The following is a 27,009-nucleotide window of genomic DNA, read 5'->3' on the forward strand; positions in this document are numbered from 1 at the left end:
CTAAATCTTGATTTGAGTCCATTTTTTTTTATCAGTGTACACTTTCAAGCACACATACAAGCATGTTATATTCTTATCTTTGTATATAAAACTCTTTATCCTGACTGACTCACTGATTCACACAACAAAGCTAAGAAAACTCATCGAGAGATAAGACGGCGTTTTGAGAAATTCGAAAACCGATTGGACCCATTAGAAATCTAAGTAAATATAACATTAATATACATTGTCATAAACTGTTTTTATTATTTTTTTTAATTATATCACAATTGTTACAAAACAAAGCTTAAATGCTAGCTTAATGAAATATGCCACATATCATATTATACTATATAGAGAGATACTAGTCATGACTACAATTTGTTAGGCTGCCTTAATTGACTTTCGTCCAATGGGTCCAATTGGCAAAGCTCTCGTACAGCTGCTCGGCATTATATTCGGTGATAGTGGGCTCCAAGCTGCTGGCTCCAATCAACTTGTAATCGGGTGCAATTTTGCCCAGATTAACGCCATCCTCGAGCAGAAGTCGAGTGACATTTAATTGCTTCGACGAGGGCTTTTGTTTTTGAAAGGTGCCGATGTAGGCAAAACTCACACTTCTCGTATTATAGCCATGCATGTGGGCACCCACAATATCCCAGCCACGACCCACGTAGACATTGCCATCGCCACCAATTAGAAAATTGAATTTAATATCATCGTGATGCTCCGACTCAATGTTGAAGGTCTGCAAGAAACGCACCCGGAAAACGCACTGCGCCTGTGTGCTACAATTTTCCGAATTTGTGGGTAACAATATGACAATTGGTACGGGTAAAGAGAGATCGGGAAGTTGTTTCTGCGGTGGTTGAGCCAACCACACGGGACGGGGCACAAATCTCAGCACCAAGCCACCGCCAATGTTGTCCTTATCTAAAAAACAAATGGAAAATAAATATAGAAAATATTATTAATAAAATTGTTGATAAAGTAAAATCACAAGTTAATGCAGAATTAAAGTGATGGATGAAATGAAGGAGTTGTTATTATAATACATATATTCATTTGTATCATTAAGTTTTTCTTGGTTTTTTTTTTCTAATTATCGCAACAAATGTTGGATTGAATATATTCCCCCACACAATCCTTTTTAAAGACTTTTTTTATCAGTTTTTTTTCAGATTTTTTTTTCTAAATATAAATTTTATTTATAATAGTTTAAATTGTCAATTTCAGCGCGAATATATATTTTTTTTAAATCTTTTTTAATTTAGTGGTTGTCATAGCTAAAAAAATTTATTTAAAGCACTTGTAAGCCTTAAATAAAAATATATCAGAAGTTGTAAAATTATATATTTATAGAAGTGCTGATCTTTCCCCAATCATTGCATGAAATGTTAAATTAATTCGATTTTTTTGATTTTTCTTTTTTATTATTCTTGTATTTGTTATCTTACAAATTAAAATTTTTTTATGATAAACAAATTTATTTAATTGTTAATTTCAGCTCGTAAATACTTTTAAAAATTTAATTTTCATGACTAAATACTTTTTGTTTGGACTATTTTAGTTCAAATTAATAAATAATTACATAAACTAAGCAATTAATATTTTTTTGTATACATTTTTAATTTTTAAAATAATATTCAATTTATTGGAATTTAATTTGAAATAAATTCAACATTTATTCAGTTTGAAAATACATTTGGTTACTTGAACACTTCAAAAACGACTAGCAAAGTGTGGCCAGGTTTTAATAATATTGTAGAGTTTATCGCCGGGACTTTCGGTTTCCAACAGCTGTCGATGACCAAAGATTTGGTAGTCCGATTTCAGTTTTTTGAGACGTACTCCTTCTTCCAAGAGTAGAAGACAAGCGTTCAACTGTTCTTTGGTGGCTTCCATTTGATTGAAGTTGCCAATGAAGGCAATGCCAATGCTAATACTATTAGAGCCAAGGGTATGGGCACCTATATAATCCCAACCACGTCCCTCGTAGACACGTCCATCGCCACCGATCATAAAGTTGTAGCCCACTTGACCCCAATTTAGGGTGTCCATGTGATAGGCTTGTATAAATCGTGCTCGATAGGAACAACCATCCTGACGTAAATAGAAATTTATAAAGAAAACATACTACAAATGCGGGAATACGGTCACACTTACCAGTGATAGACAGCCCTCGGAGACAGTGTGTGCTATAATTACACGATCCACAGGCAGCTTAAGTGCATCCAGTTGCTCATTTGCAACTCTGCCGCCCCAGTCTGCAACGCTGACCAACACTAGTTCGTCATCATCGTTAGCTGCACACAAAAAGGCCATGGTTAGTGGGTCAGTTAGACAACTCATATATATGTATATATACTTAAGCGTGCATATTGTACATACATTCATACGTGCAGTCTGTGAGTATATTTATTCATATAAATATTTAAATTCCAATCAACTCAACACTGGCGTTTGAACTGCAAACACTTCACAACACTTTTTTTTGACGGCACAGTTATGAACAACGCGAAAGTAAATGGGGTGATTTTTAGTATGGTTAACAACACGATAGTAAAAGCATTTAACTTCCCCAAGTAAATCTATTAAAAATATATTGAAATGGATCTTAAAAAAAAGTAATAAAAAAAAAAAAAAAAATTAAAAACTGTGTAAAAAGTTTATGTAGTTGAATTTATGAAAGATAATTTATAATTTTAAAAGTTTTTTTTTTTTAAAAATGTAATTATCTAAATCTATAATCAAATCTTTAAGAAGACAAGTTTTGGGCTATTTTAATGATCATAAAGCCGATTTAAACTTTTTAATACAAATATCCCTATTAGAAAATCATTAAAATTCCGAGATCGGGAATATATTTAAGAATTTCTTATAGATGCCAATTTAAACTATATATCAAAAACTTATTCTATTTAGCATAGAAAATCTCATAGTGAAACTCACCAAAGTTTTTTTTTTTATAATTTTTAAAGTAAATATATTTATAAGTAAAGAGATTATATACCGATTTGTTCATCAAGATTTGTAATTTCTTTAGCTGCCAGCTTTATTCAATTGCTTAAACTACATACTTATAATGACAATTTACAACTTAAGACTAATAATTTATATTAATTATTTATATACAAAAACTAAAAAGTTTTATTTGTCCAATGTGGCCATTTCTGTATGATGCCGTAGAGTAATTCTCCGGGACTTTCGGTGGCACTCAGCTGACGATGTCCGTAGAGCTTGTAGTTGGGAACGAGCTTCTTGAGACGCACACCTTCCTCCAGCAGGAGCTGACAGGCACGAAGTTGGTACTCCGTTGGCCATATTTGAATAAAAGTGCCAATGAAGGAGATGCCAATGCTATCGACATTATAGCCTCTTGTATGTGCACCCTGGTCATCCCAGCCGCGACCCTCGTAGACGAGTCCATCGCCACCAATGAGAAAATTGTAGCCAATGTGATCCCAATTCCAGCCATCCATGTGAAACCCCTGAATCACACGGACACGAGCGGCACACACATCCTTGAAATTAAGAGAATATCAATGAAACTGATTGTATTTAAATGTAGTATATAACTTACCTCCGATTCACAGCCTTCGGCGGCGGTATGCGAGATGATCACACGATGTACGGGAAGGTCTAGTTTTGTGAGATTCCCCTTTGGCTGTCGTCCTCCCCAATTTTGCACACTGATCACCTGCAGTGACACTGTGCCACGAATTTTTCTTGTTATTAATTATCAATTTAAACACTTTTATATTCCAGTCAATTTAACTAAGGTCACTCTCTAAGTTCGTAGCACTTTTCAACACTGTTTTAAACGCATAAAAATGTATATTCCGATTACGATTTATTCCGATTATTATTACTTTTTGTTTTGTAATAAAATGTGGTTAATGATGAGGTGATGTTTGCTTGAGTTAAATATAAATGGAGCAACAGTTAAATGTTTAGGCGTCAAGTGTGACCAATTGCTAACACCAATAAAATTTCTTTGAGCGTTTTCGAACACATAAAAAGGGGACAAAACTGTACCTATTGTTGAATTGATTGGAATATTTTGTCTGGAATCATCGCCATCACCAAGCTTACTTTTATTTAACGTCTTGCCAAATAAGTTTGTCGTTGTTGCCAATATAATGCCCAGAACGATGGTTAATGCCACAAATATAGCCGTTATTATAATGGCCTTGCGACTGATGTTGTGAGGCAGAAATGGACACAAAGCGGGCGCCTCACAGGACTCATTTGATTTGGTACCTAAAATAAAATAATGTGAATGGTGAGTAAAAACGTAAAATTGAGATTTTTTACGATATTTTTTTATGTACAGAAAAAAATAAGGAATGTAAGAAATTAATGGGTAAATTATTGAAATATTTATTGAAGAAGTTGAAAATTTAGAAAATATGCTGCTGGAAGATTGTAATATTTTAGTCGTAGTAATTTCTTTTTAAGCTAGTTCAGAGTTGAGTAGCTTTTTGCTCACACAGCTCACTTAACTCTCTCAGTTAATTTTGTTAATTGACGTCAGACAAAAAATCAAACAACTACAGCTTTGTGATTCTTTTCCTATTTGATAAATTAATTTATACAAAATTTTCACGTGTTCATTTTATGAATAAATAATGTGTAATTCCCTAAACTCACTTCTATTAAAGCCCTGTTCTAGAACTTCCAAACGCTTCTCATACTGCTTCAGCCATTTTTCCAGTTTCAGACTCAATTGTTGCTCATTTTGACGCTGTTCAAGGCAGTTATCACAACGCCAGCTGATATTTGGCATTATCTGAACGAACTCAAGCTGCTTAACGGTCAAAGCGGAGCAGTGGGCGTGACAGACACGCCCACAAATGCCATCGCACTTGAGTGTACTTTTCTTGATAAAATCGCCGCACTTTAGACAATATTGAAACGCGTAGCTCGACATCTCTGAGGCCACTGAGTATCAGCGATTTGCTGAAATCGCAGCAAAACAGAAATCCCATGGAATTCAGGTTCTTTTTTTTATTTTTTCATTTTGCCTGCTCTATATAAACATACATAATACGGGTATAAGTCAATATACAGGTGGTATATAGAAAATCAGCGTGTGCGTGTTATGTTTTGCACTGGTTTGAAGACAGGAATTATAATAGAAACAGCAAACAAAAATTCCCCCTGCTGTTTTAAATATCTCTATAGCCCAGTTAAGGGGAATCACCTGTAATGTCTAATCTGAGTAGCTTCTAAGACGACACTTTGACCCACGTCTGCTAATTTAGTATTTCAATTTAATTTTCAATTCAATTTCCTGCTTTGTTTGCCATTTCGATTTTTTTTAATTATGGCAATTGTGAGAATCATTAGAGTAAACAATGAGAGTTTGCTGCCAGCTGGCATTATTTTTGTTAGTTTGTGGGTATTATTTTGATTGATTTACGGTGCGGCCATATGTGCGCATTTCTTTTCTTTCTTTGCAGCCCACGCTGCGTATGCGCAATAAATAGAGCAAGATTTATTGCTGCAAAGGCCTTGCATGTGTTTAGCAATGTAGATGTGTGTAGAAAACTAGTTGCTGATAGTAACAATATTCTTTACTTTTAACTTTTGCTATATTTGAACCATTTTTGAATTATTTTTGCAGCCAACGTTGCGTATACGCAATGAACACGCTAAGATTTATAAGTGCTAGATTTATTTGTACACAATATTAAATACAATAAAATTCATCTTACTTTAGTCTAAAATTTGCAGTATTTTTAAAAATGTCTCCGTTGTTCACATTGCGTATACGCATTGAATGGCATAAAGTTAAAACTGCAAGAGCTTTGACACAGCTTTATTGAAATGCATGTTTGTTTAAAAAAAAAAACTAAAAATGTCTTACATTTATCTCACTTTCTTATATTGTACCGCATTTTTAGCAGTTGCTTCCTTTCTTTGTTGCTGACTTTGCGTATACGTAATAAATATTATAAGTTATAGTTGCAATGGCCTTGACTTCTGCAAGTGGAGTTTGTTTATAAAAATGTGGCCTAGGGTGTAAGCAGCTTATAAGCAAAAGTGTGGCGGATCTTAATATATATGTGGTAAATGTAGGAATAATCAGAGAAAAAATGAGTTTCCTATAAATATATGCGATTTTTTCTTAGCAGACATTACGAGTAAACTTTACAAATTTAATTTATTTTAATGTCTTTTATAATTTAAAATTTTTTTTAGTGAAATAGCATGACTATACAATAAAGCTAACAAAGAAAAAATAATTCAAAAAAGTAGTTTTTTTATTTTTTTATGAAATTCAAGTTTAAGTTTTACAATCTAAATAAATTCGAATATAAAGAAATATATATATATGCTATAGAAATAATCTGAAAGTGTATATTAGCTTTATTCTATTTTAATAAATTCTTATTGAAAATGAAAGACTAAAAAATAAAGTTGACATAGAAAACAAGCAGTCGCAAAAACAGATTTTGAATGATAAAGGTTTATTTTTTTTAGCATATAAAGTTTAACTGTGACAATATAAATAAAATCGAATGTCAAAAAATGTATAAAAGCTATAAAGAATTAATCTGAAAGTGTATTAAAGCTTTGGCGTGAACTTATTTTAATCAAAGCTTATTTAAATTGAACTAATAATTATAAAATAAAGCAGACTTATGTTTTGTGTTTTTCTTTTTAGCGAATTCCAATTAAAGTTTGACGAACTAAATTGAATGGCATATCAAAATATATATAAATGCTTTGGGAATAATCGGAGAGGGTATTTTAGCTTCGGAATGCTGAATGCTTTCCGGTATTTAATTAGCATTTAACACGTAATTTTCCAGCTTTTCTGTATAAGTTGTCTGTCTGTCTGCCTTGCGGTCGTTTGCCAACCGTAAACAAAAGCAGATAAATAAATACGAGCAGCATGTTAAGGGTAAAGAGAGAAAGAACAGCAGACAGACAGAGAAAAAGTAATCAAATAAAATCTATAGTATATGTATAAGAACTTGAAATGATTGTTGTTGTCTCACCTGTAGCATTGGGCGTGGCCTGTGGATCAAAGGCGGGATTATCCTGACCTTCGGCCGCTTTCCACTTTTCCCGACTATCGATGAGAATCTGTTGTATCGTCACAGGACCCTCATAATAATGCTTATCGCCAAAGGTCACATCTGTAGTGTTGGTCAACGCAATGCTGCCAATTTGCTGAGGCGTTGCCGGCGCTGTGGGCGTGGCCAGATTCATGCTGCCATTGAGCAGCTGTTGGGCCACAATATCGGGAGCATCCGGAACTGGCGGACCCTGACCATTGCTGGGCAACACCTGGCGACTGATGACAGTCAGACCTTTATTCAGCTGCGTCAATTCGTCACTTTGTGGTGGCGGGTATTTGAGCTGTTGGCCCAGTTTGTGCACCGTGCAACCCTCGTCGGGCTCGGCCTCGGAATCGCTGTCAATGCAACTGGAATCGATGGCATCCTCATCGATGGACACTATGGAGATCGTAGTGCTGCGTATTGAAAGTGCGGGTGATGTTTTTCTAACCTTTTTATTGAGGTTCACTTTAGCCTCAACCTCAATGCTGATGCGTTGTGTATCCGTTTCCGTTTCCGCTTTTTGCTGCTTTTCTCCATCATCATAAGTTTGTTTTGTTTCCTCGCTACCTTTTCTGCTACTGTTTTTTGTTATATATGTGGCCGTATTGTCAACCAATCCCACTCCCGAATCTGTTGATGATGTGCTGCAATTTTTACCACTTGTTCGATTTATAATATGTATATTGTTTGCATTGAACTCTGTCTCACTATTGACATGCATTCTTCGACTTGTTGTTTATCAAACTTGCTTCACGAACTTTTCTCTTAATCGCTGCAAATCAATTCAGATTTTGCACATTTTGATTGTATAATCTTTTTAATTTTTATCTTTATTCTTGTTTTCCCGGAACGGCTGGCGCTCTAGGCAAACATCATATCATGCATTAGCATCTGTAAGTAAATAGATTATATATTTTTTTAACCTTGCATTTTCTGAGAAAAACTGTTTGGTAATTTTATCGTCTTAAATGTAATATTTTTTATTTATTTGCCGAGTTGCTTAATCTATCTCTTAATGCCTTAAATAAGCAAAAATAAGGTTAAAAGATTACTAGCTTAACTTGGAATTTTTTAAGCAAAACTGCACCCTAATTTAATCTTCTTAAATATTATATTCTATAACTATTTGCCGAATTCTTTAATGCTTTAAAGTCATTTATTTATTCAGCTTGATAATAGCTTTATGGCTTTATCATTTGCTTATTGAGTCAACTTTTAATTGCCCAGTAAGTAAATATTTCAAGTTTGTTTATTTATTTCATTGATTGATAAGCAAATGTCATGGAAGTTAAACTTTTACAAGTATAATGAAATTTTTGATAATGTTCAATAAAACTTCCGCATTTTACGATTCAATTGCACTCGAAGATACCCAAAAAAAAAGATAGAAGCAGAAAGATAATGCTCGAATATTATATACCCTACACACAAAAGTAGCTTTCTTTGCACGCTAGATGGCGCTGCCACTTTAAATTATTTTCTTTGATAAAACGTTTTGTTTTAAAGTTTTTAAAATCTGTTATATTTATTTATGTGTTAATATCAGACTTTTTAAAGCTGTTTTTTAAAGGTGCGGTTGAATTTTAAATCATTTCTTAAGAATTTTTTGATATGGCAATATCACAGCCGTCCGTTCAGCGACTTTAATTATAAAAATTTTAAACGATGCCCAATAAAGGCAAATTTGTAAATGTAAAAGTGAAAAAAATGTAATAAATTTCTTTAAAAATTCCCAGAATCCTAAAATCGTAACACATTAACAAAAAATGACACATAAAGAGCAACAATTTTCTAAATTGAAATATATGTATTTGTAAAATGATTTAAAAGAAAAAATCTATAAATGATTAACAAATTCCTTTTAAGAATTGTTAATTCTCGTCTAATAATCAAAATTCTGGCTATTAGCTAGTGTAAACAAGTCATAAATCAGATTAAGGAAAATGTCTCTCTAACATTCGCTTGATTAACCGAAACAATGATCGAAAGAGTTTATTAACTAGACAGTCTAGTAAGAATATGAATAGGAAAATATTTATTAAGCCTAAGTCTAATGCGATCTAGAATTAATTGCATAATTCTACGAATCCAGCTGCTCACTTAAAATGCTGTAGAAATACAAGTAAATTGTAAATAATGGAAAAAAGCAAAGTTCAGTTCGATTAAAAGTATTAAAGTTATAGCTATGGTAATAATGAGAATATGTAATAAATAATATTCAGAGTGAACTCAGGTTAAAGAGGTTACAACAATCAAATTCTTTCATTGCGGAATCGAAGAGTTTTTCTCAGAATGAAGCGATAATGATGGGCGATGTCTCAGCTAAGCTATCGATAAGGTTGCCGCTCCCGTAAAGTTGTCACACAGCGCACTTGGAGATAACAGTGCGACAGCAACAGCAACAACAATAATATTAATAATAATAATAACAATAACAATGACAACAACACGAAATGAGGCGGCGACATCGCATTACGACTCTGAGCGCACCAATACACAGACACCGGCATTTAAAGCGAGGCAGCCATTGCTCCAAGTATGCACAGTAAGTCAAGAAAGTATTTTCACAAAATAAAAAAAATATTTTTAAAGTTTTTACTATGTTTCCTAATTTATTCTGCCTTTCTACAGTTTTTAAAATAAGTTAAATTAAGAAAAAATATGTTTTTAGAATTTAACTATTTTAAAAAATTAAAAATCGAATATTTGAATTTAATATTTTTATAATTTTTATTATATTTCCAAATTTATTCTGCCTTTCTTCAGTTTTTAAAATAAGTTAAATCAAGAAAAAATATGTTTTTAAAACTTAACTATTTTAAAAAATTAAAAATCGAATATTTGAATTTTAATATTTTTATAGTTTTTATTATATATGCTAATTTATTCTGCCTTTCTACAGTTTTTAAAATAAGTTAAATCCAGAAAAAATATGTTTATAGTATTTAACTATTTAAAAAAATTAAAAATCAAATATTTGAATTTTTATTTTGTCAAATCAAGTTCTTCACTAACTGTTTGTGTCTGTCTGTGTGTGTGTTTATATAGCTGTGTGTTGGCCTGTTCACTGACTGAGCTTTGTTGTGGAGTGTCTGGCAATATCATTACCAAGTTGTGTTTCATGTGTGCCAACAATTATCATTCACTGAGCAAATTACCTATCTCTTTGTCTCCTTTTATTTTTCTCTTTTGGGCAATATGACTATTTTAATTTATTACTTATTTTTTTTTTTATATTTATTTATTATATTTATTTATTGTATTTATTTTTATCTATTTCCTCAAGTTGCGTTTTTTTTCTTAAATTATTTTGTTGTACTCAAGTCACGCTTGATTTATGATATTTCACTTTATTCTTAATTACTCAACATATTTTTCCACTTTTTAACTTCAGTCTTCGCAACAGCTGGCATTTCTTTATATTTTAACTTATTTAACTTAAGATCTTAATCTTGAATACATATTTATTTCTTACAATATGCTATGCTTTATATTTAAATTATATATTGTTTTATTTTTATCTTTAAATGTTACTAAATTTAAAATGTTTGTTCAACAACTTTTAAATTTCATAGTTTGTACAGTTTTCAACTTATTTAATGTCACTTTCTTTTGTTTATTTTAGTAATATTATTTATCCAACAATTTTTAGTTTTCGTTTCTAAGTATTTTACTGCACTTTTCTTTATTTTTTTTAAGTTATTTTAATTTAATATATATTTAAGTTCAGAATTCATAACCAGTATTTTAATTATAATTAATTGCTTTCTTTAATTTAAATTGCACATACCATAAATTTGTTTATTTATCTATTTTATTCTCGATATTTTGCCTCGAATCCGTAACCTGAATTTTTATTATAATTAAACATTAGTTTTTATTACACATACTATACATTTGTATATTTTATACATGCTCGATATGTTGAGATTATAATAATCCGGAATCCTTAACCTGAATTCTTATTATAATTAGTTGCTATCTTGCCACTCTAGTTTTTATAACACATACTAGTAGATATTAATGTAGTTCATACACTTCGTTTTTAGACACTATTTGATTCGTTTTATATTGTGATGTATTTACTATTCACAATTCACAAATTTAATTATCGATAGGCGCTTCACATTTTTTAACACTTTCTAAAAAACAAGTTTAATTGCTTCCGTAAAATATATTGTCACTTAATTTATTGTTTCTCTTTTTTTTTTCTGTTTTTTTTTACTTGGTTATTACTAATTTCATTGTGTTTGCTTCATTACCGTAAATTTGAGACATTTGTGCGACGGAGCAAACAACAATTAAAGAGCGAACAAAACTATTCAGTGCGCGTTTTTTGTGTGTGTCTCATCAATTTTAACAACAAATAACACTTGAATATTTCTTTTAAAAAACTGTTGCTTAATACACAAAGCGTAGTATTTGAATACTATACGTTTAACGCAGATATGCAGTATTTTTGTTAGTATTTTTATGTATATTTTTTTTTGTGTAGCAGACAAGCGCGTGCCAAATGGAATTCGCTGAGCAGCGACGCGTTCGAGAGGCCCCGATCAACTGAGCGGCGATCAAAACGCGATGCAAGTTGAAGCGCCGATAATGGCGACTGCTGTTCTCTCTCTCTCTCTCCCTCGACAGAGATAATGAGAGTGTAAGCAAAGCAGCTAGCAACAGACAGAGCGAGCTGTTCAGTGAGAGAGCGTAAGCAAGACAGCGTGAGAGAGCGTAAAACAAATATCAAATAGACAATGAAAATCATGTTCGATTTGTCAGTTTTTCTGTCTATTACAAAAATTCCAAAAAATCATTTTTTTCCGCGTTATCACTTAACTATTTTTTGGGCTTTTCCAATTTGTTAAATGTGTGTAATTTTGTAATATCTATAATTTCTAGTCTAAAACTACTTATTTGCCCGTTTTTCTGTCTATTAGAAAATTCCAAAAAACAATTTCTGTTTTTTGCGTTATCACTTAACTATTTTTTGGGCTTCTCCAATATGTGATATGTGTGTTATTTTGTAATATCTATAAATTCTAGTCTAAAAATTCTTATTTGCCAGTTTTTCTGTGTATCAAAAAATTAAATAAAAAAACAATTTTTTCCTTCGTTATCACTTAATTATTTTTTTGGGCTTTTGTAATTTGTGTGTAATTTTGTAATATCTATAATTTCTAGTCTAAAAATATTTATTTGCCAGTTTTTCTGTCTATTAAAAAAATTTCTAAAAACCATTTCTGTTTTTTGCGTTCTCACTTAACTATTTTTTGGGCTTTTCCAATTTGTTATATGTGTGTATTTTTGTAATATCTGTAATTTCTAGTCTATAAATACTTATTTGCCAGTTTTTCTGTCTATAAAAAAGTTAAAAGTTAAAGAAAACAAATTTTTTTTGCGTTATCACTTAACTATTTTTGGGCTTTTCCAATATGTGTGTGTTTTGTAATATCTAAAATTTCTAGTGTTAGAAAACCTATTTGCCAGTTTTTCTGTCTATAAAAAATTCCAAAAAACATTTTTTTTTCTTTCTCACTCACTCACTCACTCACTTTTTTTTGGGCTTTTCCTATATGTAATATGTCTGCAATATTTTAATATCTAAAACTTCTAGTATCAATATAACTATTTTCCAGTTTTTCTGTCTATTAAAAAATTTCAAAAATAATTTCTGTTTTTTGCCTTATCACTCAACTATTTTTTGGGCTTTTCCTCAATGTAATTGACTGCAATTTTTTAATATCTAAAATTTCTAGTATCAATAAAACTATTTTCCAGTTTTCTGTCTATAAAAAAATTCCAAAAATAATTTCTATTTTTTGCTTTATCACTCAATTGTTTTTTTGGGCTTTTCCTATATGTAATTTGTTTGTAATTTGCTAATATCTCAAATTTCTAGTGTAAAAACCTTGTTCTAATTATGCCTATACTATATATGAATATATATATTTTTTAAGTTCAACTTTTAGTCTAGCCGTCTTTAATTAGCATTAATTAAACCCACAACAGGTTATGCCTAGTTGCATTTCATTTAGTGAGACATTCCAAAACTGGTTCTAAATGAAGAAAAACCCAATGGAATGATAAACAAATGAATTAACAACACATGCAGTCTAAAAAATGTTTATCATAGATCTCAATTCAGTGCGTCATTAATTTTTCAACCCGTTTTTTACTCAATTTTTTAATGTATCTTTCTTTCTCTGTTACCTTTTGCTTATATTTTTAGCAAACTTGTGTGTGCACAACAATAACAAAAAATCACGTACACTGAGAGAGTGTGGACCAAATAAAAAATATACATAATGAATACTTCTACTCTGAAATTCTAAGAATCGTTTTTGTTTGTTTGTCTGCGGCGATCGTCAAATAGATATGATTGTACCAACAACTGAGTTAAGAGCTAGCAAGTGACCTTATCATAAATAGTTGGCATAGTAAAATCTGTTGGAAAATGTTTGTTATTTATTTGTAATGACTTTGTAGCGATTATCAATTAGGTCTGAGCTGATAACTCAGCGAGTGTTTGAACAATTGTTAACGTAGGTCTACAGAAAATCAGCTAATAATTCACCTAAGTTAGTTTGCAGTAAATAAGTTGAAAAACTTGCAATTTTCGCATATTTTTTTTTTAGTACGATTTTTCGCTGTGTTTTAGTTATCAGTGAAAATTTAATGTTTCCAAATGATATACAGTTTTTAATTAACTCGCAGCGAGTGCAAAATGGCAATAAAAAACAACTTCAACAGCATCAATATGTATTGTGATAATGATTTACTATATATGTGTGTGTCTATATGTTGACTTACAACTCGTCGCTATATAATATGCTGATAGGTTTTCGCTTGGGTATTTCCAGCTTTTGAGCGCTGCGCAAAATCAACAACAATTTTTGAGAGAGTAAGAGATTCAAAAACAACACAAGTCGCTCATTATCTCTCTATCTCTCTCTCTCTCTCTCCCTCTGAACGCTGTGATTGAGCTTTGGAGAGTAGTCGAGAGAGTACTCTATAAATAACACACCTGTGGCACACACACGCCCTCGAACCGGTTCCAAGTCGACGAAGTAAACACAAATAAAACTCAATATTTGCATTTTTTTTTTTTTGTATTTATTTGTTTATTTGGTTTACATTTTTTCATATTTGTTGCACAGTTGTCGTCTTAATACTAAAGCTTGGCTTAAAGTCTGTTTCTGATTGCAATCAGTTATCTCCATTGTACAGTTACTGGTTACTATTCCAGGCGGCATCCGTCATGCCCAGTTCCATGCCACATCTGGGTCCCAGTTTTTTATCGCAGGGATAAAAATGGCGCCATTTACTTATCTCACGATACACATTGATGCCAGGGCTTCTCGATGTTTTCGTCTGTAAGCAGAAACATTTTGATATCAGTGACTATGCAGAACTTTCAGGTAATTCAAGATATATATATGTATTCATTTAGCTTAAGGAAATTTATTCTGCGGTTGTAAAAATCAAGCCGGGAAATTCCATTTGTATTAATTATATTTTATGTATTTTTTTTACCATTCAAAACAGCTTCGTGGGATAATTTCGCTCTTATGAGATAAATTGATTAATTGAAAAACCTATTCAAGTCATAAATTTAAGAATTAAATGTAATAAATTATATAATAATGCATTAATGTAATACATTTTTAAATTTAAGTGCTAATTTAATAAATAAATTTAAAAAAAATACTTCTCAAATATTTTTTCGGTTTTAACTAGATAACTCTTTCAAAAATTTCCAATTAAAAATGTTCAGTGATAAAAAAATATTCGTTTTAAATATATTTTAGCTTTATGTAAAATTTGTTGAAAAGAAAAATTTATTTAAGGTGTCAATCAATATTTTTTCTCTATTTTCAGAACTTTTTGCTCTCGACGCTTGTCATTATAAAATAAAATAAAGATCTAAAAATTAATTTTAATGTCAGAAAAATAAAAATTATTGTAAAAATATTTTCAAGAAATTAATTTATTTCTTAAAAACTAATGTTTATAAATGTTGCTAGACACTTTTCTAATATTACTATCATAATTACAATTTATTTCGCAAAACCATCTAAAGAATCTGTCTTTAGAATTACATTCACTTAAAAAAGCTTTAATTAGATATTTAAAAAATCTTTATCTTTCTAAAAAACTATTTTATATCTAAGTTAAAAAAATCTGTGGGTTAAATATATATCTACATTATTACAGGAAACTGAAATAAATATGTATATTCCCATTATATACATTTTTAAAAGATTATATTAAAAACTATGCAGTAAATTACAATAATTTTGAAAAATTCTAATAAGTTATTCGAACTATGTGTAAGAACTTATTTACCAGATAAAACTACCATATGATTGAGCTGTTTTGAGACAAATTTCTTAAGTCTATTCAGCCTTACCAAAAAAAAAGAAGCTATGGAAAAAAATACCAAATGAATTGTAAAACGAATCACGAAACATTTAGCAGTAATTTATCGATAAAGTTAAGTTTAGGGAAAGAGTGGGAGTATATTTTTAAGATAAGGTATAGGATATATATTTTGTTAAGCTGTTGAGTGCTTACCTGATTTTGGGCGACCAGCTTGTAGTTGAAATCCAATTTGTGATTGGCCACCGCATGGGCAAGAAGGTATTGAACACCCTCAAGCTGTTTGCTTGATGGAATATATCGGTCATAGTCGCCCATAAAAGTAATGGCCAGTGTTTGATTGGCATACGTGTTGGCCCAGTCCCAGCCACGTCCCACATAAATGTTGCCCTCATCGGAAACCTGGCAACACAAAAATCAAACACAATTTGCGTAAGCGGAAATCGACAAAATTCGTAAAATGAAATTCGCAAATCGAAAAGCGAAATATTTAAAAACGTGCCGAGAATTATCTATGTAGTAGAGCTGGGAGTACTGACAACATTTTTAAATTTTTTAATTATTATAAAAATATTTATTTTTTTTATATTTATATTTTTTTTTAATTTAAATTAATTTAAATTTAAATTTTTTGATTATTATAAAAATATTTATTATTTTTATATTTATATTTTTTTCAACAAAAATTAGTTATTAAAGAAATTGTTCAGTATTTTAGTCAATATTAAATTATTTTAAGACAAACTTCTATTTTATTTCAATTACTTGTTGTATTAATTGTATTTCTAGTTGAAATTTTTTTTTTACTACGGTTCCAGAAATACTATATTTAATTTTTTTTATTAATTTTCTTACAAACACGATGTTATATAGGGTTTTTCTTTTACTTATAGATTTAATTGGGATTTTACAATCCAGCAAATATTTAATTGAGATTTTTCATTTCTAGTAATAGTAGTTGAGAAAAAATCGTAGCAAATTTCAAAGTAATTCACTATTGACAAAAATATTGTAGTAAATTTTTTCTTGCTGGAAAATTCGAGTAATGTAAAATATTTGAATTAAATTAAATTTAAAAATTCCCAGCTCTGTTAATTGGTTAGTAAATAAGTGACTCACATAAAAATTGGACTGTATATCGGGTAGATTCTTCTCGGCAATTGCCGCATCCTGTATCGTTCTCATTTTGATGGAGCATTTGTAGAGATTGTAGCATGGCACAGACTGCACTCCAATGTGTGTGATGAGCACATAGGGAACTGGCCGATGTAACGGTCTTTTTAGCTTTATGGGTGTTTCGGAGGTGCCCCATTGTACACGCTCGATAACGAGATGACCATTTCCTAAATTTGGAACTGCACAATTTGTGAATAGGCTATGACGGTCGATTTAGCTGCCCACTTACACGTGCCATCCTCGTAGGTGTTGCCAAAGTAGATGGATTTATTGGCCAATGCCAGTTCGCCGACATGTGTGCGATTCAGCTCCACAAACACAATCACAATCGCCGTTATCAGCACCAAAAGCAGCAGCAGCATCAGTAAAATCGTATTTCGTGTCAAACGCATCGATTTCTGCTTTTTGCTGCTGTTACTCTTACTGTTACTCGGATTGTTACTGCTGTTGATTCCTGTTTAAGAAAATTAATTAATTAATTGTTAACACAGTTACTTCGAAATGAAATCAATACCAAACGGTATCAATAGGTAATAGTATTAGCCTGAATAGTATAACATAAAACATGCCTAAATCAAGAATTTTATACTTGAATTTTGCAAGATTATTTTTCTCAATAATTTTATAAAAATTAAAACAACATAGACAAAAGGAGTTAACAATTAAAACTAAAAAAATTAGGCAACTGTTTAAAAAAATTGAAGTTAAATCAAGGGAATTTAAGTAGCAAATCATTTTTAGAAGAAAAAAAAGACAAAAAAATACATAGTTTTGTTTATTGTATCTTTCAGACTAGTATGGAATTATTAGAGAACTTTTAAAACTAATTTAAAAAAATTCAACAGGTGTTGAAAAAATATAATAGCTCAAATCAAAAAAAAAAAAAGAATCATATTAAAATTTTTTATTTATACATTTTTTTTATTAATTTTTTATTTCTAATTCTTGCCCTTGCAACATTTTTTTTAAGTGTCCATAATTATTTTCCTTTTTTCTATGACCTAATCCCAAGCTTCTTATTACTGTGTTCTTAATTTGTTTTTCCTAATTTAATTTAATTTAATTTAATATATTTTTCCCATTTTTCCTTTCTTAAGCTAAAATGTTTTCTTAATTTTGTTTGATTATTATAGTATTATTTGTGTAATTTTTTTTAGTAAATCAGATTAATTAAATTTAGTTTCTTTTTATTGTTTTCTTAATTTTTTGATATATTATCATAATAATTCTAATGAACTATTTTCAAATCTCCGTTTTATTATATCAAACAACTATTTTAATAAGATATAAATTTCAATGAATCTAATTTTTTATTATTATTTTTTTAGTATTATTAATTGTGAATTTAATTTTGTATTATAATTATTATAGTATTATTATTTGTGTAGTTTCCTTTAGAAAATCTGATTAGTTAAATTTAGTTTCTCTTTATTGTTTTCTTAATTTTTTATAATTCTTATGACCGTTTTTCAAATTTCCGTTTTATTTAAATACAAAAAAATTTTATTACGATATTAATTTCAATAAATTTAATTTTGTATTATTATTATTATTATAGTATTATTATTTGTGTAATTTCCTTTAGAAAATCTGATTAGTTCAATTTAGTTTCTCTTTATACTTTTCTTAGTTTTTCATACTTCTTATGACCATTTTTCAAATTTCCGTTTTATTTAAATACAAAAAAAATTTTTAAACGATATAAATTTCAATGAATTTTACGTCAAACTATTAAACAAATAGTTATCAAACCCCTTAGCTTGTCATTGAAAAAAATATGGGCCTTGGGTTTTATAGTATTTGTATGGTAAAACTGATTCATCAAATGCAATTTTGTAGTATTTTGTTCAGTATGGGGAATCTGATTCATTTAATTAATTTATGTAGTATTATTTTATAATCAATTTTTTCCCTTTAATTAAGTGTTTCTAGTACGATATTATGTGTCATAATTTTTGTTAGGGAGTTAGTTTTTTAAGTAAATTTTTAAACTTTATAAATCAGGGCAAAATGAGATTTGTCCTTTTTTTTATTTGTATATATTTATATAGTTTTAACTAAAAGAAGTATACAAATCAGAGCAATATGTGACTCGTTCTTTTTTTTTTTATTTGTATTTATTTATTTAGATTCAACTAAAAAAAGTTAAATTAAGTTAAACTTAAATTATGAAAATATCTTGAATATTAAAATTAATTATAATACTTGTTGCGGATGCTGCTCTGTAGGTGCGTTCAGGTGTTCGACGATTTCGCGCTGTTCGCTCGCCGTGCACTTTGAGTAGCAGCTTCATGATTGACCGAACGACAGAACGACTGACCGATAGACTGATTAAGGTTTTTTTTCTGTGGTTTGTATAACTGTTGTTTGCCCGTATAACAGCAGCAAGCACACAAATGCTTATCGACACATACACACACACACTAACACTTTTACTTTTTTTCTTGTTATTTGTAGTAATTTATTAGATTACGCATACATAAATAAAAATTAAACTAATTTTTATTGATAATTTGGTTGAGTCATTTGCAATTTGCGTGTCGAATAATTGCACGAAATTGTTGTGTGGCAAATTGTAGTGTTGCAAGTACAACAAATAGGTGTAAACAAGCTACATCCGACTATATCCGAACGAGACGCTAAAGTCTAGACTCTTTAAGCTTTTAGCAAAGCAACAACTGCCGCACCTGAACCCGTCACTTCAACGACTGAGAAACGCTGCGCAATGGAAAGCAAGTTTGCCAACGACTTCGACGGCGACGACGACGGCGACAGCGACGTCCAGTCAGTCAGTTAGTCAGCACTTGCCCTGCCTCTGTCTTTTGTTGTTGTGCCCTAAAAGCGCATTGGTTGACATGTTTCCAGTTCGTACAAAAAAGCGTCATGCTTTGCCGGGCTTTTGTAATTGTTGTTTCCTCGGCTTTGCCATATCATTTACATTTATTTTTGCTGCTCTGCTCTTTGCTTTCCTTTTGTTTCTCTCATTTTGTTTCACTTTGCCTCTGTTTTTGTTTTTAGACCCCGTACTTAAAAGAAGTACAGTGGTCTCTTGGGTTTGTTTTACCGAATATGTGCGTAACAGGCAGAAGGAGGCGTGGCAGACCCTATAAAGTATATATATTCTTGATCAGCATCAACACCCGAGTCGATATAGCAATGTCCGTCTGTCCGTCTGTCTGTCTGTCTGTCTGTCTGTCCGTCTGTCTGTCTGTCTGTCTGTCTGTCTGTCTGTCTGTCCGTCTGTCTGTCTGTCCGTCTGTATGAGCGCCTAGATCTCAGAGACTATAAGAGATAGAGACACCAAACTTGGTATGTAGGTTCCTTTATATTGCAAGCAGATCAAGTTTGTTTCAAAATTCGGCCACGCCCCCTTTATCGCCCACAAATCGAAAAAAAAATTTCATATCCAAATTATAAGAGCAATATAAAAGTTAGTGACACCAAATTTGGTATGTAGATTCCTCAATATTGCAGGCAGGTCAAGTTTGTTTCTTTTTTGAATCGGACCACTATATCGTATAGCGCCAATAGAAACAATCGGTCGAAAGTCAAGATTTAGTATGAAAAACTTTTTTGTTTAATGAGATATCTAAAGCAAACTGATACAATAAGCATTTGATTTGGTGTTATATATCCTGTCCAAAGTTGGTTCAAATCGGACCACTATATCATATAGCTGACATAGGACCGATCGGGCGAAAATCAAGTCTTAGTATGAAAATCTTTTATGTTTTATGAGACATTGTAACCAATATGATAGAACATGCACTTAAGTTATCTTAATATTTTTTAATTTTTTCCATTATAAGTTTTTGTCATAGTAAGTACGGGGTCTCCGACAGTCGAGTATGCTCGACTGAAGCACCGGCCCACTAGTTTTTTTTTTTTGCTCGTTCGCTTTTAATTGCGGCGCGCGTCGCCAGACAACGTGACGTATACGCAATGTACAATGCTGCGCATTCGAAAAACGCTTCTGCCTTTTCATTTGTTATTCTTCTGTCTTGTGTCTTGCAATTTAAGCAGCTACATATACTATATTTATTTAGGGAATACCTGGCTATAAGTTATGCTTATTTATACAGCTGCAATTCCACGAATCAATCGCAAACTACTTGGCGCTATTTGTTGTGAACTTAATTGCCGCTAAATGGCTTAAGATATGTTTTTATCGCTATCTCTATCTTTTTGCTCTATCTCTATCTTTATCTGCAATTAGCCGCAGCTATCGGTCAAAGCCTTTCAAGCCGTCTTATTGGCTATATACGATTGTGTATTGCGGTTTACTCCCACACTTTTTTAAATGGCCCATAAATATTTTCTTATGCAATTTGTTATTTGAAAATATTGGTATTGATTTGTGATTTTATAATCATACATTTTTTTATTATTCAAAATAATTTCAATAATTTTTTTAAATTTAATTTTAATAATTTAAATTTAGTATGTTAGTATACAGTATGTCAAGAAATTGTTCTGACAAAATAAAAAATTTTAATTGGCCAAAAAATTATATTCTTATTTATTTATATTTGTTTTAGTTTATTAATATTGTTGCTTATTGTTCTCCTATAAAATTCACTATTTTTAAAATGAAATAACAAATATTTTAAATATTTTGCTTGTCAAACCAATAACCTGGCATTCTGTTAATGTTTTGTTTAATAATATATTTTGAAAATTATTTAAATTATTTAAATTTATATTACCATAAAATAAATAATGCCTAATAATTGGTTAAAAAATAAAAACAAAATATTAATGAATTTTATTATATTAAAATGTTAGCCAAAGATATTAAAACATTTTATTATGTATTTTAATTAGAATTTGTAGAAACCGTCAGGATTTTAGCTTTATCACTTTAGTTATTAAATGGAAGTTTCTGAAGAAAGGAAGTTTCTGCTTTAAAATTGGTTTAAAACATTAAAATTAAATTTTAATGAATTTTATTATATTAAAATGTTAGCAAAAAATATTAAAACATAATATTTTATATTTTATTTTAACTTCTTTGTACAAATATTTGAATTAAAATTTGTAGAAACCAACAGGATTTTAGCTTTACCTTTTTAGTAATTAAAAGAAAGTTTCTGAAGAAACTCTCATGATTTTTACATGTTAAAACAAGATTTTGATGAATTTAATTATATTATCAAGTTAACAAAATCTATTAAAACATAATTTTATATTTTATTTGAACTTTTTAGTACAAATATTTCAAGTAAAATTTGTAGAAACTGTCCGGATTTTAGCTTAATCTCTTTAGTTATTAAAAGGAAGTTTCTTAAGAAATGTGGATAATTTTAATTGTATTTTCACCTTGTGGCCACTCACCTGCCGCCGTCTGCATGCTGGCATCCATGTAGTATATGCTAACCGGTCCCTGATACTGCGTCATGGGGCCAATGACCACGTCCGTCGAATTCGACAGATTAATCACGCTCGATGGCTGTATTGCCGGGTTTGTGAATATATTCTGCGGCATTGTCATGTTCGAATGATTGCTGAGGTTTCGCCTGGCAGATCCCTGACGAGACGGAAACAGTGAGGCGACGCCCAAGTTTTGATCCTGCTGATCATGCATTTCAGCCAGGTTAAGAGTTATAACCGCGTGTGTTGCGCTTCACGAGACAACTGAACAACGACTGACGACTCGACAGACAACTGCTCACTGTTGACGCGCTCTCAGATAACTGGGAAAACATTTAAGCACGCGATTTAGATATAGAGCCCGGCGACTTGCCGACTTAGTATTTAACAAATATATATATACATATATATATCGCGTTATTTTATTTATTTTCTTGCTTTTGACAAGCAGCTAAAACAATTGCAAGTACTTTGACACTTGTCACTCTATCGTGTAAGTAAATATTTTCATATATAGTATATGTATCTACAACTCTATCTTGCTTATTTATTTGCTCATTCCAATTGTAATTCCGGCTGGAAAATTCATTATTTTCCCATTTATTAAAGTTATAAATAAATTTAATTAACTTTAAGCACACGAATATTTAGTAACGCCAGTAAATTGCCTATAAAGCGTGCTACTGAACTAACTGAGGGTATTTTAAATTTGTCATGAATTGGGTTATTCTATAAATATTCAATTTACAAAGTTTGTATTGAAATCAAAGCCAAGATTCAGAAGGAAATTTTTTTTTCAAAAATAATTTAATTTGAATGCAGATTTGTTTTAGAAGCCAAGTCATGATCTAAATGGCATTCCGCTTGAAAATCGGTTCAGTTTTGCCAAAGTTATGACAATTTGAAGTTGGTCAAATCTTTGACCTAGCATCTTTACAAGTCAAAATTTTTGTCCAATATAGCTTGATATTTTACAGAAAAATGAAAAGTCTCAGAATCAAGTTTAAAGTGTTGTTTTATACTAATTACGATGTAAGGAGTTGATTAAAAGTGAAAACTTGAGATTTAAAATTTTGAATTTTCAAAATATCAAAGGGGGGACCCTTAGCATTAAAATCAAAACCACAATCCAAATGAAAATTTTTTTTTTTTTCAAAACTTATTAAATTTGAATGCAGACTGATTTTAGAAGCCAAATCATGATCTAAATGACATTCCGCTTGAAAATCGGTTTAGTTTTGGCAAAGTTATGCCAATTTGAAGTTGGTTCGACTTTGGATCTAGCAATTTTACAAGTCAAAATTTTTCTACAATTTATCATGATTTTTTACAGAAAAATAAAGGTTCTTAGAATCAATTTTAAAGTGTTGTTTTATACTAATTATGATATAAGGAGTTGATTAAAAGTGAAAACTTGAGATTTAAAATTTTCAAATTTCAAAATATCAAAGGGGGGACCCTTAGCATCAAACCATGGATTTGATCGAAATATATAAAATTTTCTAAATAAACAAAATTTAAATGCAGACTGAATAAAGAAGGTAAACCTTAATCAAAATGACATTCCGCTTGAAAATCGGTGAAGTTTTGCCAAAGTTATGGCTGTTCGAAGTTGGTCAAACCTCTGACCTAGCAACTTTACAAGTCAAAATATTTCTGAATTATTACATGATTTTTTACTAGAAAATGAAAGGTCGTAGAATCAAATTTAAAGTGTTGTTTTATACTAATTATGATAAAAGAAGTCGATTAAAAGTAAAAATATAAGATTTAAAATTTTTAAGTTTCGAAATTTCAAATTTCTTATCATTAAAGTCGAACCCAGAATTCAGAGGCAAACAATTTCCTTTGCCTTAAAAATAATATCAAATAGAAACTCTCACAATTCTTAGTAAGAGTATTTAGCCGACGACTTGGCCAAGTTCGATTTTCTCTATTGTTAACAAAATAATTAACATTAATAGCACGAGTTGTGAATCGTTGCTAAAGCGCCATCTGTTGGCTATATTAATCATGCAAGGGGCCAAAAGCTGTTGCAAAGCTTTTGTTAGTACCAAAACTGGCCAACATGTGGAATTATAAGCATTTGCGCGCATTTATTAATCATACGCACCATTGAACATACCCATTTCAAGAGCAAAGTAAATGAAACAGGCAAGCAGAAAAGTTTTCATGAATAATTACGCTTAAGATGATTTTAAATGATAAACTTAAGCCTAAAGTTAAAATTGTCATTATTTTAGTTTTAAAGGAAGTCTTAAAGTTTGATATCATTTTACTGTTGCACATTGACTCTCACTCACTTTCGCCAGACGTCAGCACTTGACTTGCCACGCCCCCATAAAGCACTGACGCCTTGTGTCAAGTCATGCAACCACGGATGGGGGCTATTAACACGCAGCAGCAGCAACAACAACAACAAAAGAGCACAGTCTTTGACGTACTATGTGCCCTCCTAATGACGACCACGAGAATGGCGAGCATAAAGACGCCAACGTGGGAGTGAATGATGTAAATGTGGAGGTGAATGTTGCTGTGACTCTAGCTGCTCTAGATGTGGCATGCCACATCCATGCCAGTTGCAAGCTTCCCAAAGGGGCCACGACTTTGTTACTGTTCAGCTGACTTTAGTAGCAGTTTTTATACTCTTGTGATACACTTACTTAGAGGGTATTTTTATTTGAGCCTGAAAGTTGCACTGTATTTATACAATGAATTTTATTTAATTAAAATGCCAGCTTTACATTTTTGACTTGCATTTATAGTAACAGTCATATTTATAAATATTTAAGAATAAGTAAATAAAATATTAATATTAATTTGACACACGCTTAATGATTAATTCAGTCTATAACACTTTTTAGTATATTTATTAGAGTGCATCGAATTGTATGGGCCAAAAATAATTGACAAATGGAACCCCATATTAGTAATCTACGGTCAATCCTAAGATGTTTTAACCAAGAAACAATAGTTTTAAAATCAATTCCTAGTCGCGGCTTTTTGAGTTGAAAAACGTATTTTTTTTGTAATTTTTATCATGAATTATTACCATATCTTTAGTATTTTTAGTGCGACCCTGACAAGATTGGCATCAAAACTCGTGTTAAGACCAGGACTTTCAAATACAAAGACAAATTGTCCTTAAAACATTATATTCGTCATTGCGAAGACTAATTACGCAAAAATTGTCAACTCTAAAAGCGGGAACTAGAAATTGGTTTTAGAACTATGGTTTCTTGGTAAAAACAGCTTAGAATTAACCGTAGTTTACGAATATGGGGTACTATTACTTTTTTTTCGAAAAAACCGAAGCACCTTACTATTTATAAAGCAAAAAATTTTGCGTTTGGTCAGTTGTGTCTTAAAATTATAGGTCCTGATCAATATTAACAATTATTAGGCTACTACACTGATAAAAATGACTAGTTTATAAGCCTGAGAGCATTCGTTTTAAATATATTATATTGAAAATAAAAAAACTGCAAAAGAACAAGGAATAAAAAAACATAAAGAAAGTAGTTCTAAAATTGTTTTCGAAATTTTTAAGAATTTTTGTTTCTCGACTCAGTTGTAAGTATGGATTAATACACAGGATTTTTGTTAGAAAACTAAAAACATTTTTGTTTATCAGTGTGTTTCATAAATTTAGCTGTGATAGGAATAATAAGAAGAAAATCGAACACTGGATATATAAAAAAAGAGTGTCATATCTTCGGCGTATTTAAGATCAACTTTTGTTCTAGTTTTTTTCTGCTACTTAGTTTATTTAACCTTTTTATGCTATAGGTGTCTGTGTGTGTCTGTGTGTGTGTTGGTGTGTGTCCGACCATTGTGCCGCAGTTGCTGAAGTTGCAGGTGAAAACCCCAAAGTGCCCCAGGACAGTGCGAAGTGCTGAGTCAAGTGTCAACTGCAAATGACATTTGCATTTCGCTGGCAGCCCAAAGCTGCCGCTGAACCTGCAACTGCAACTGGAGCTGAAGCTGAAGCTGAGCTGGAACTGAGGATGATGCCATATAAATGTATACAGTAGTTGGTGGCATGTGGCAAGTGGCAAGTGGCAAGTGGTGGCTGCTGCTTTGGTGGCTACGCGTCAACTACGACTGACATTTGTTTTAGTTTTTCTTCCGCTTTGCGCAAGCCATTTGGCAGTTCGTTGTGTTTCCTGCACACTGCAAAAAAAAGGACCCCCAGTAAAATATGCAACAAAAGCAAAGCAAAACAAAAACAAGTGCGAAATGCTCTAGTCGAGATCCCGACCATAGCATACCCGTTACTTATTTCAATATATATAAAAGTAATTTAAAGAAATGACTACCCAACAAAAACTACTGCATACTTTTAGGTGATTGTATTGAAATAATAACTTTATTAATCACTTTGGTTAGCTATTACTGCCGTTCTACTTGTCAGATCTTGCTGCGGTTAAGTGAGATTATAGATAATATTAATAGATAACGTTAAGTACCATAAAAACTGAATTATCTTAAAAACTGTGGGTGTGGTGGTTGTTTGCAATTTGTGGGGGCGGAAGGGGGCGTGGCTTGAATTTGAAACAAACTTGATCAGCGTGGGGCTTATAGAAATCTGTGTGCCAAATTTGGCATCTCTATCTCTTATAGTCTCTGAGATCTAGGCGCTCACACAGACGGACAGACGGACAGACGGACGGACGGACAGACGGACATGGCTATATTGACTCGGCTGTTGATGCTGATCAAGAATATATGTACTTTATGAGGTCGGAGCTGCCTGCTTCTTCCTCTTACATACATTCCAACGAACAAAATATACCCTATATTTTTTAAATAACGGGTATAATTAACAGAGAGTGAAAAAAAAGAAGGAAAAGCTAGCGCTGTGGAAATTTAAACTGTCAGGAGAACTGCTAATACTTAAGTTGCAGCGTTGCCAGCTTTTGCCTAGTTGGTTAGCTGCTTGGTTAGCGGGGCGTGGCAGGGGCGGTGGCGGTGGCGGGGAGTGGGGGCGTGGTCGTGACAGCTGGCAATTTGCAACACACTGTGGCAAGTATTT

The 27,009-nt window shown here is 31.3% G+C and overlaps 2 protein-coding genes across 12 annotated transcripts; both read right to left on the reverse strand.

Annotated features, from left to right (window-relative positions):
- Positions 1 to 222: 222 nt before the first annotated feature.
- Positions 223 to 11,635, reverse strand: LOC117786234 (peptidoglycan-recognition protein LC-like). 9 transcript variants are annotated; one of them, XM_034624362.1, is made up of 5 exons: positions 11,318 to 11,635; positions 6,990 to 7,946; positions 4,075 to 4,242; positions 2,146 to 2,285; positions 1,640 to 2,082 (listed from the first exon to the last, which is right to left on the reverse strand). In XM_034624362.1, exons 2-5 carry the CDS (start codon positions 7,774 to 7,776, stop codon positions 1,702 to 1,704), a joined length of 1,476 nt encoding a protein of 491 aa, XP_034480253.1. In that variant the 5' UTR covers positions 7,777 to 7,946; positions 11,318 to 11,635; the 3' UTR covers positions 1,640 to 1,701. The 9 variants fall into 9 exon arrangements, with proteins under 9 accessions (XP_034480252.1, XP_034480249.1, XP_034480250.1 ...); XM_034624360.1 differs by having other exon boundaries at positions 4,018 to 4,242; XM_034624363.1 differs by lacking the exons at positions 1,640 to 2,082; positions 2,146 to 2,285 and adding exons at positions 3,017 to 3,503; positions 3,563 to 3,690.
- A 2,530-nt stretch (positions 11,636 to 14,165) lies between these two features.
- Positions 14,166 to 22,264, reverse strand: LOC117786236 (peptidoglycan-recognition protein LA). 3 transcript variants are annotated; one of them, XM_034624369.1, is made up of 5 exons: positions 21,939 to 22,264; positions 16,834 to 17,058; positions 16,548 to 16,783; positions 15,624 to 15,830; positions 14,166 to 14,420 (listed from the first exon to the last, which is right to left on the reverse strand). In XM_034624369.1, the coding sequence occupies exons 1-5, from the start codon at positions 22,186 to 22,188 to the stop codon at positions 14,277 to 14,279; spliced, it is 1,062 nt and encodes a 353-aa protein (XP_034480260.1). In that variant the 5' UTR covers positions 22,189 to 22,264; the 3' UTR covers positions 14,166 to 14,276. The 3 variants fall into 3 exon arrangements, with proteins under 3 accessions (XP_034480260.1, XP_034480259.1, XP_034480261.1); XM_034624368.1 differs by having other exon boundaries at positions 21,924 to 22,256; XM_034624370.1 differs by lacking the exon at positions 21,939 to 22,264 and adding an exon at positions 18,810 to 19,319.
- Between the last annotated feature and the right edge of the window lie 4,745 nt (positions 22,265 to 27,009).

The sequence above is a fragment of the Drosophila innubila genome (assembly GCF_004354385.1).
Source record: "Drosophila innubila isolate TH190305 chromosome 3L unlocalized genomic scaffold, UK_Dinn_1.0 0_D_3L, whole genome shotgun sequence".
NCBI classification, from domain to species: Eukaryota; Metazoa; Arthropoda; class Insecta; order Diptera; family Drosophilidae; genus Drosophila; species Drosophila innubila.

What these genes read in the sequence shown, in the direction of transcription:
- LOC117786234 (XM_034624358.1), bottom strand. Translation starts at nt 7,776, where the DNA reads ATGCATGTCAATAGTGAGACAGAGTTCAATGCAAACAATATACATATT. An exon ending in GGCCACGCCCAATGCTACAG is followed by an intron (nt 4,243 to 6,989) that starts GTGAGACAACAA and finishes ATTTTATTTTAG; the next exon opens with GTACCAAATCAAATGAGTCC. An exon ending in TCCAATCAATTCAACAATAG is followed by an intron (nt 913 to 4,017) that starts GTACAGTTTTGT and finishes TTTGTTTTTTAG; the next exon opens with ATAAGGACAACATTGGCGGT.
- LOC117786236 (XM_034624368.1), bottom strand. Translation starts at nt 22,188, where the DNA reads ATGCATGATCAGCAGGATCAAAACTTGGGCGTCGCCTCACTGTTTCCG. An exon ending in GGCAGGTGAGTGGCCACAAG is followed by an intron (nt 17,059 to 21,923) that starts GTGAAAATACAA and finishes TTTCTTAAACAG; the next exon opens with GAATCAACAGCAGTAACAAT. An exon ending in ATATACAGTCCAATTTTTAT is followed by an intron (nt 15,831 to 16,547) that starts GTGAGTCACTTA and finishes TTGTGTTGCCAG; the next exon opens with GTTTCCGATGAGGGCAACAT.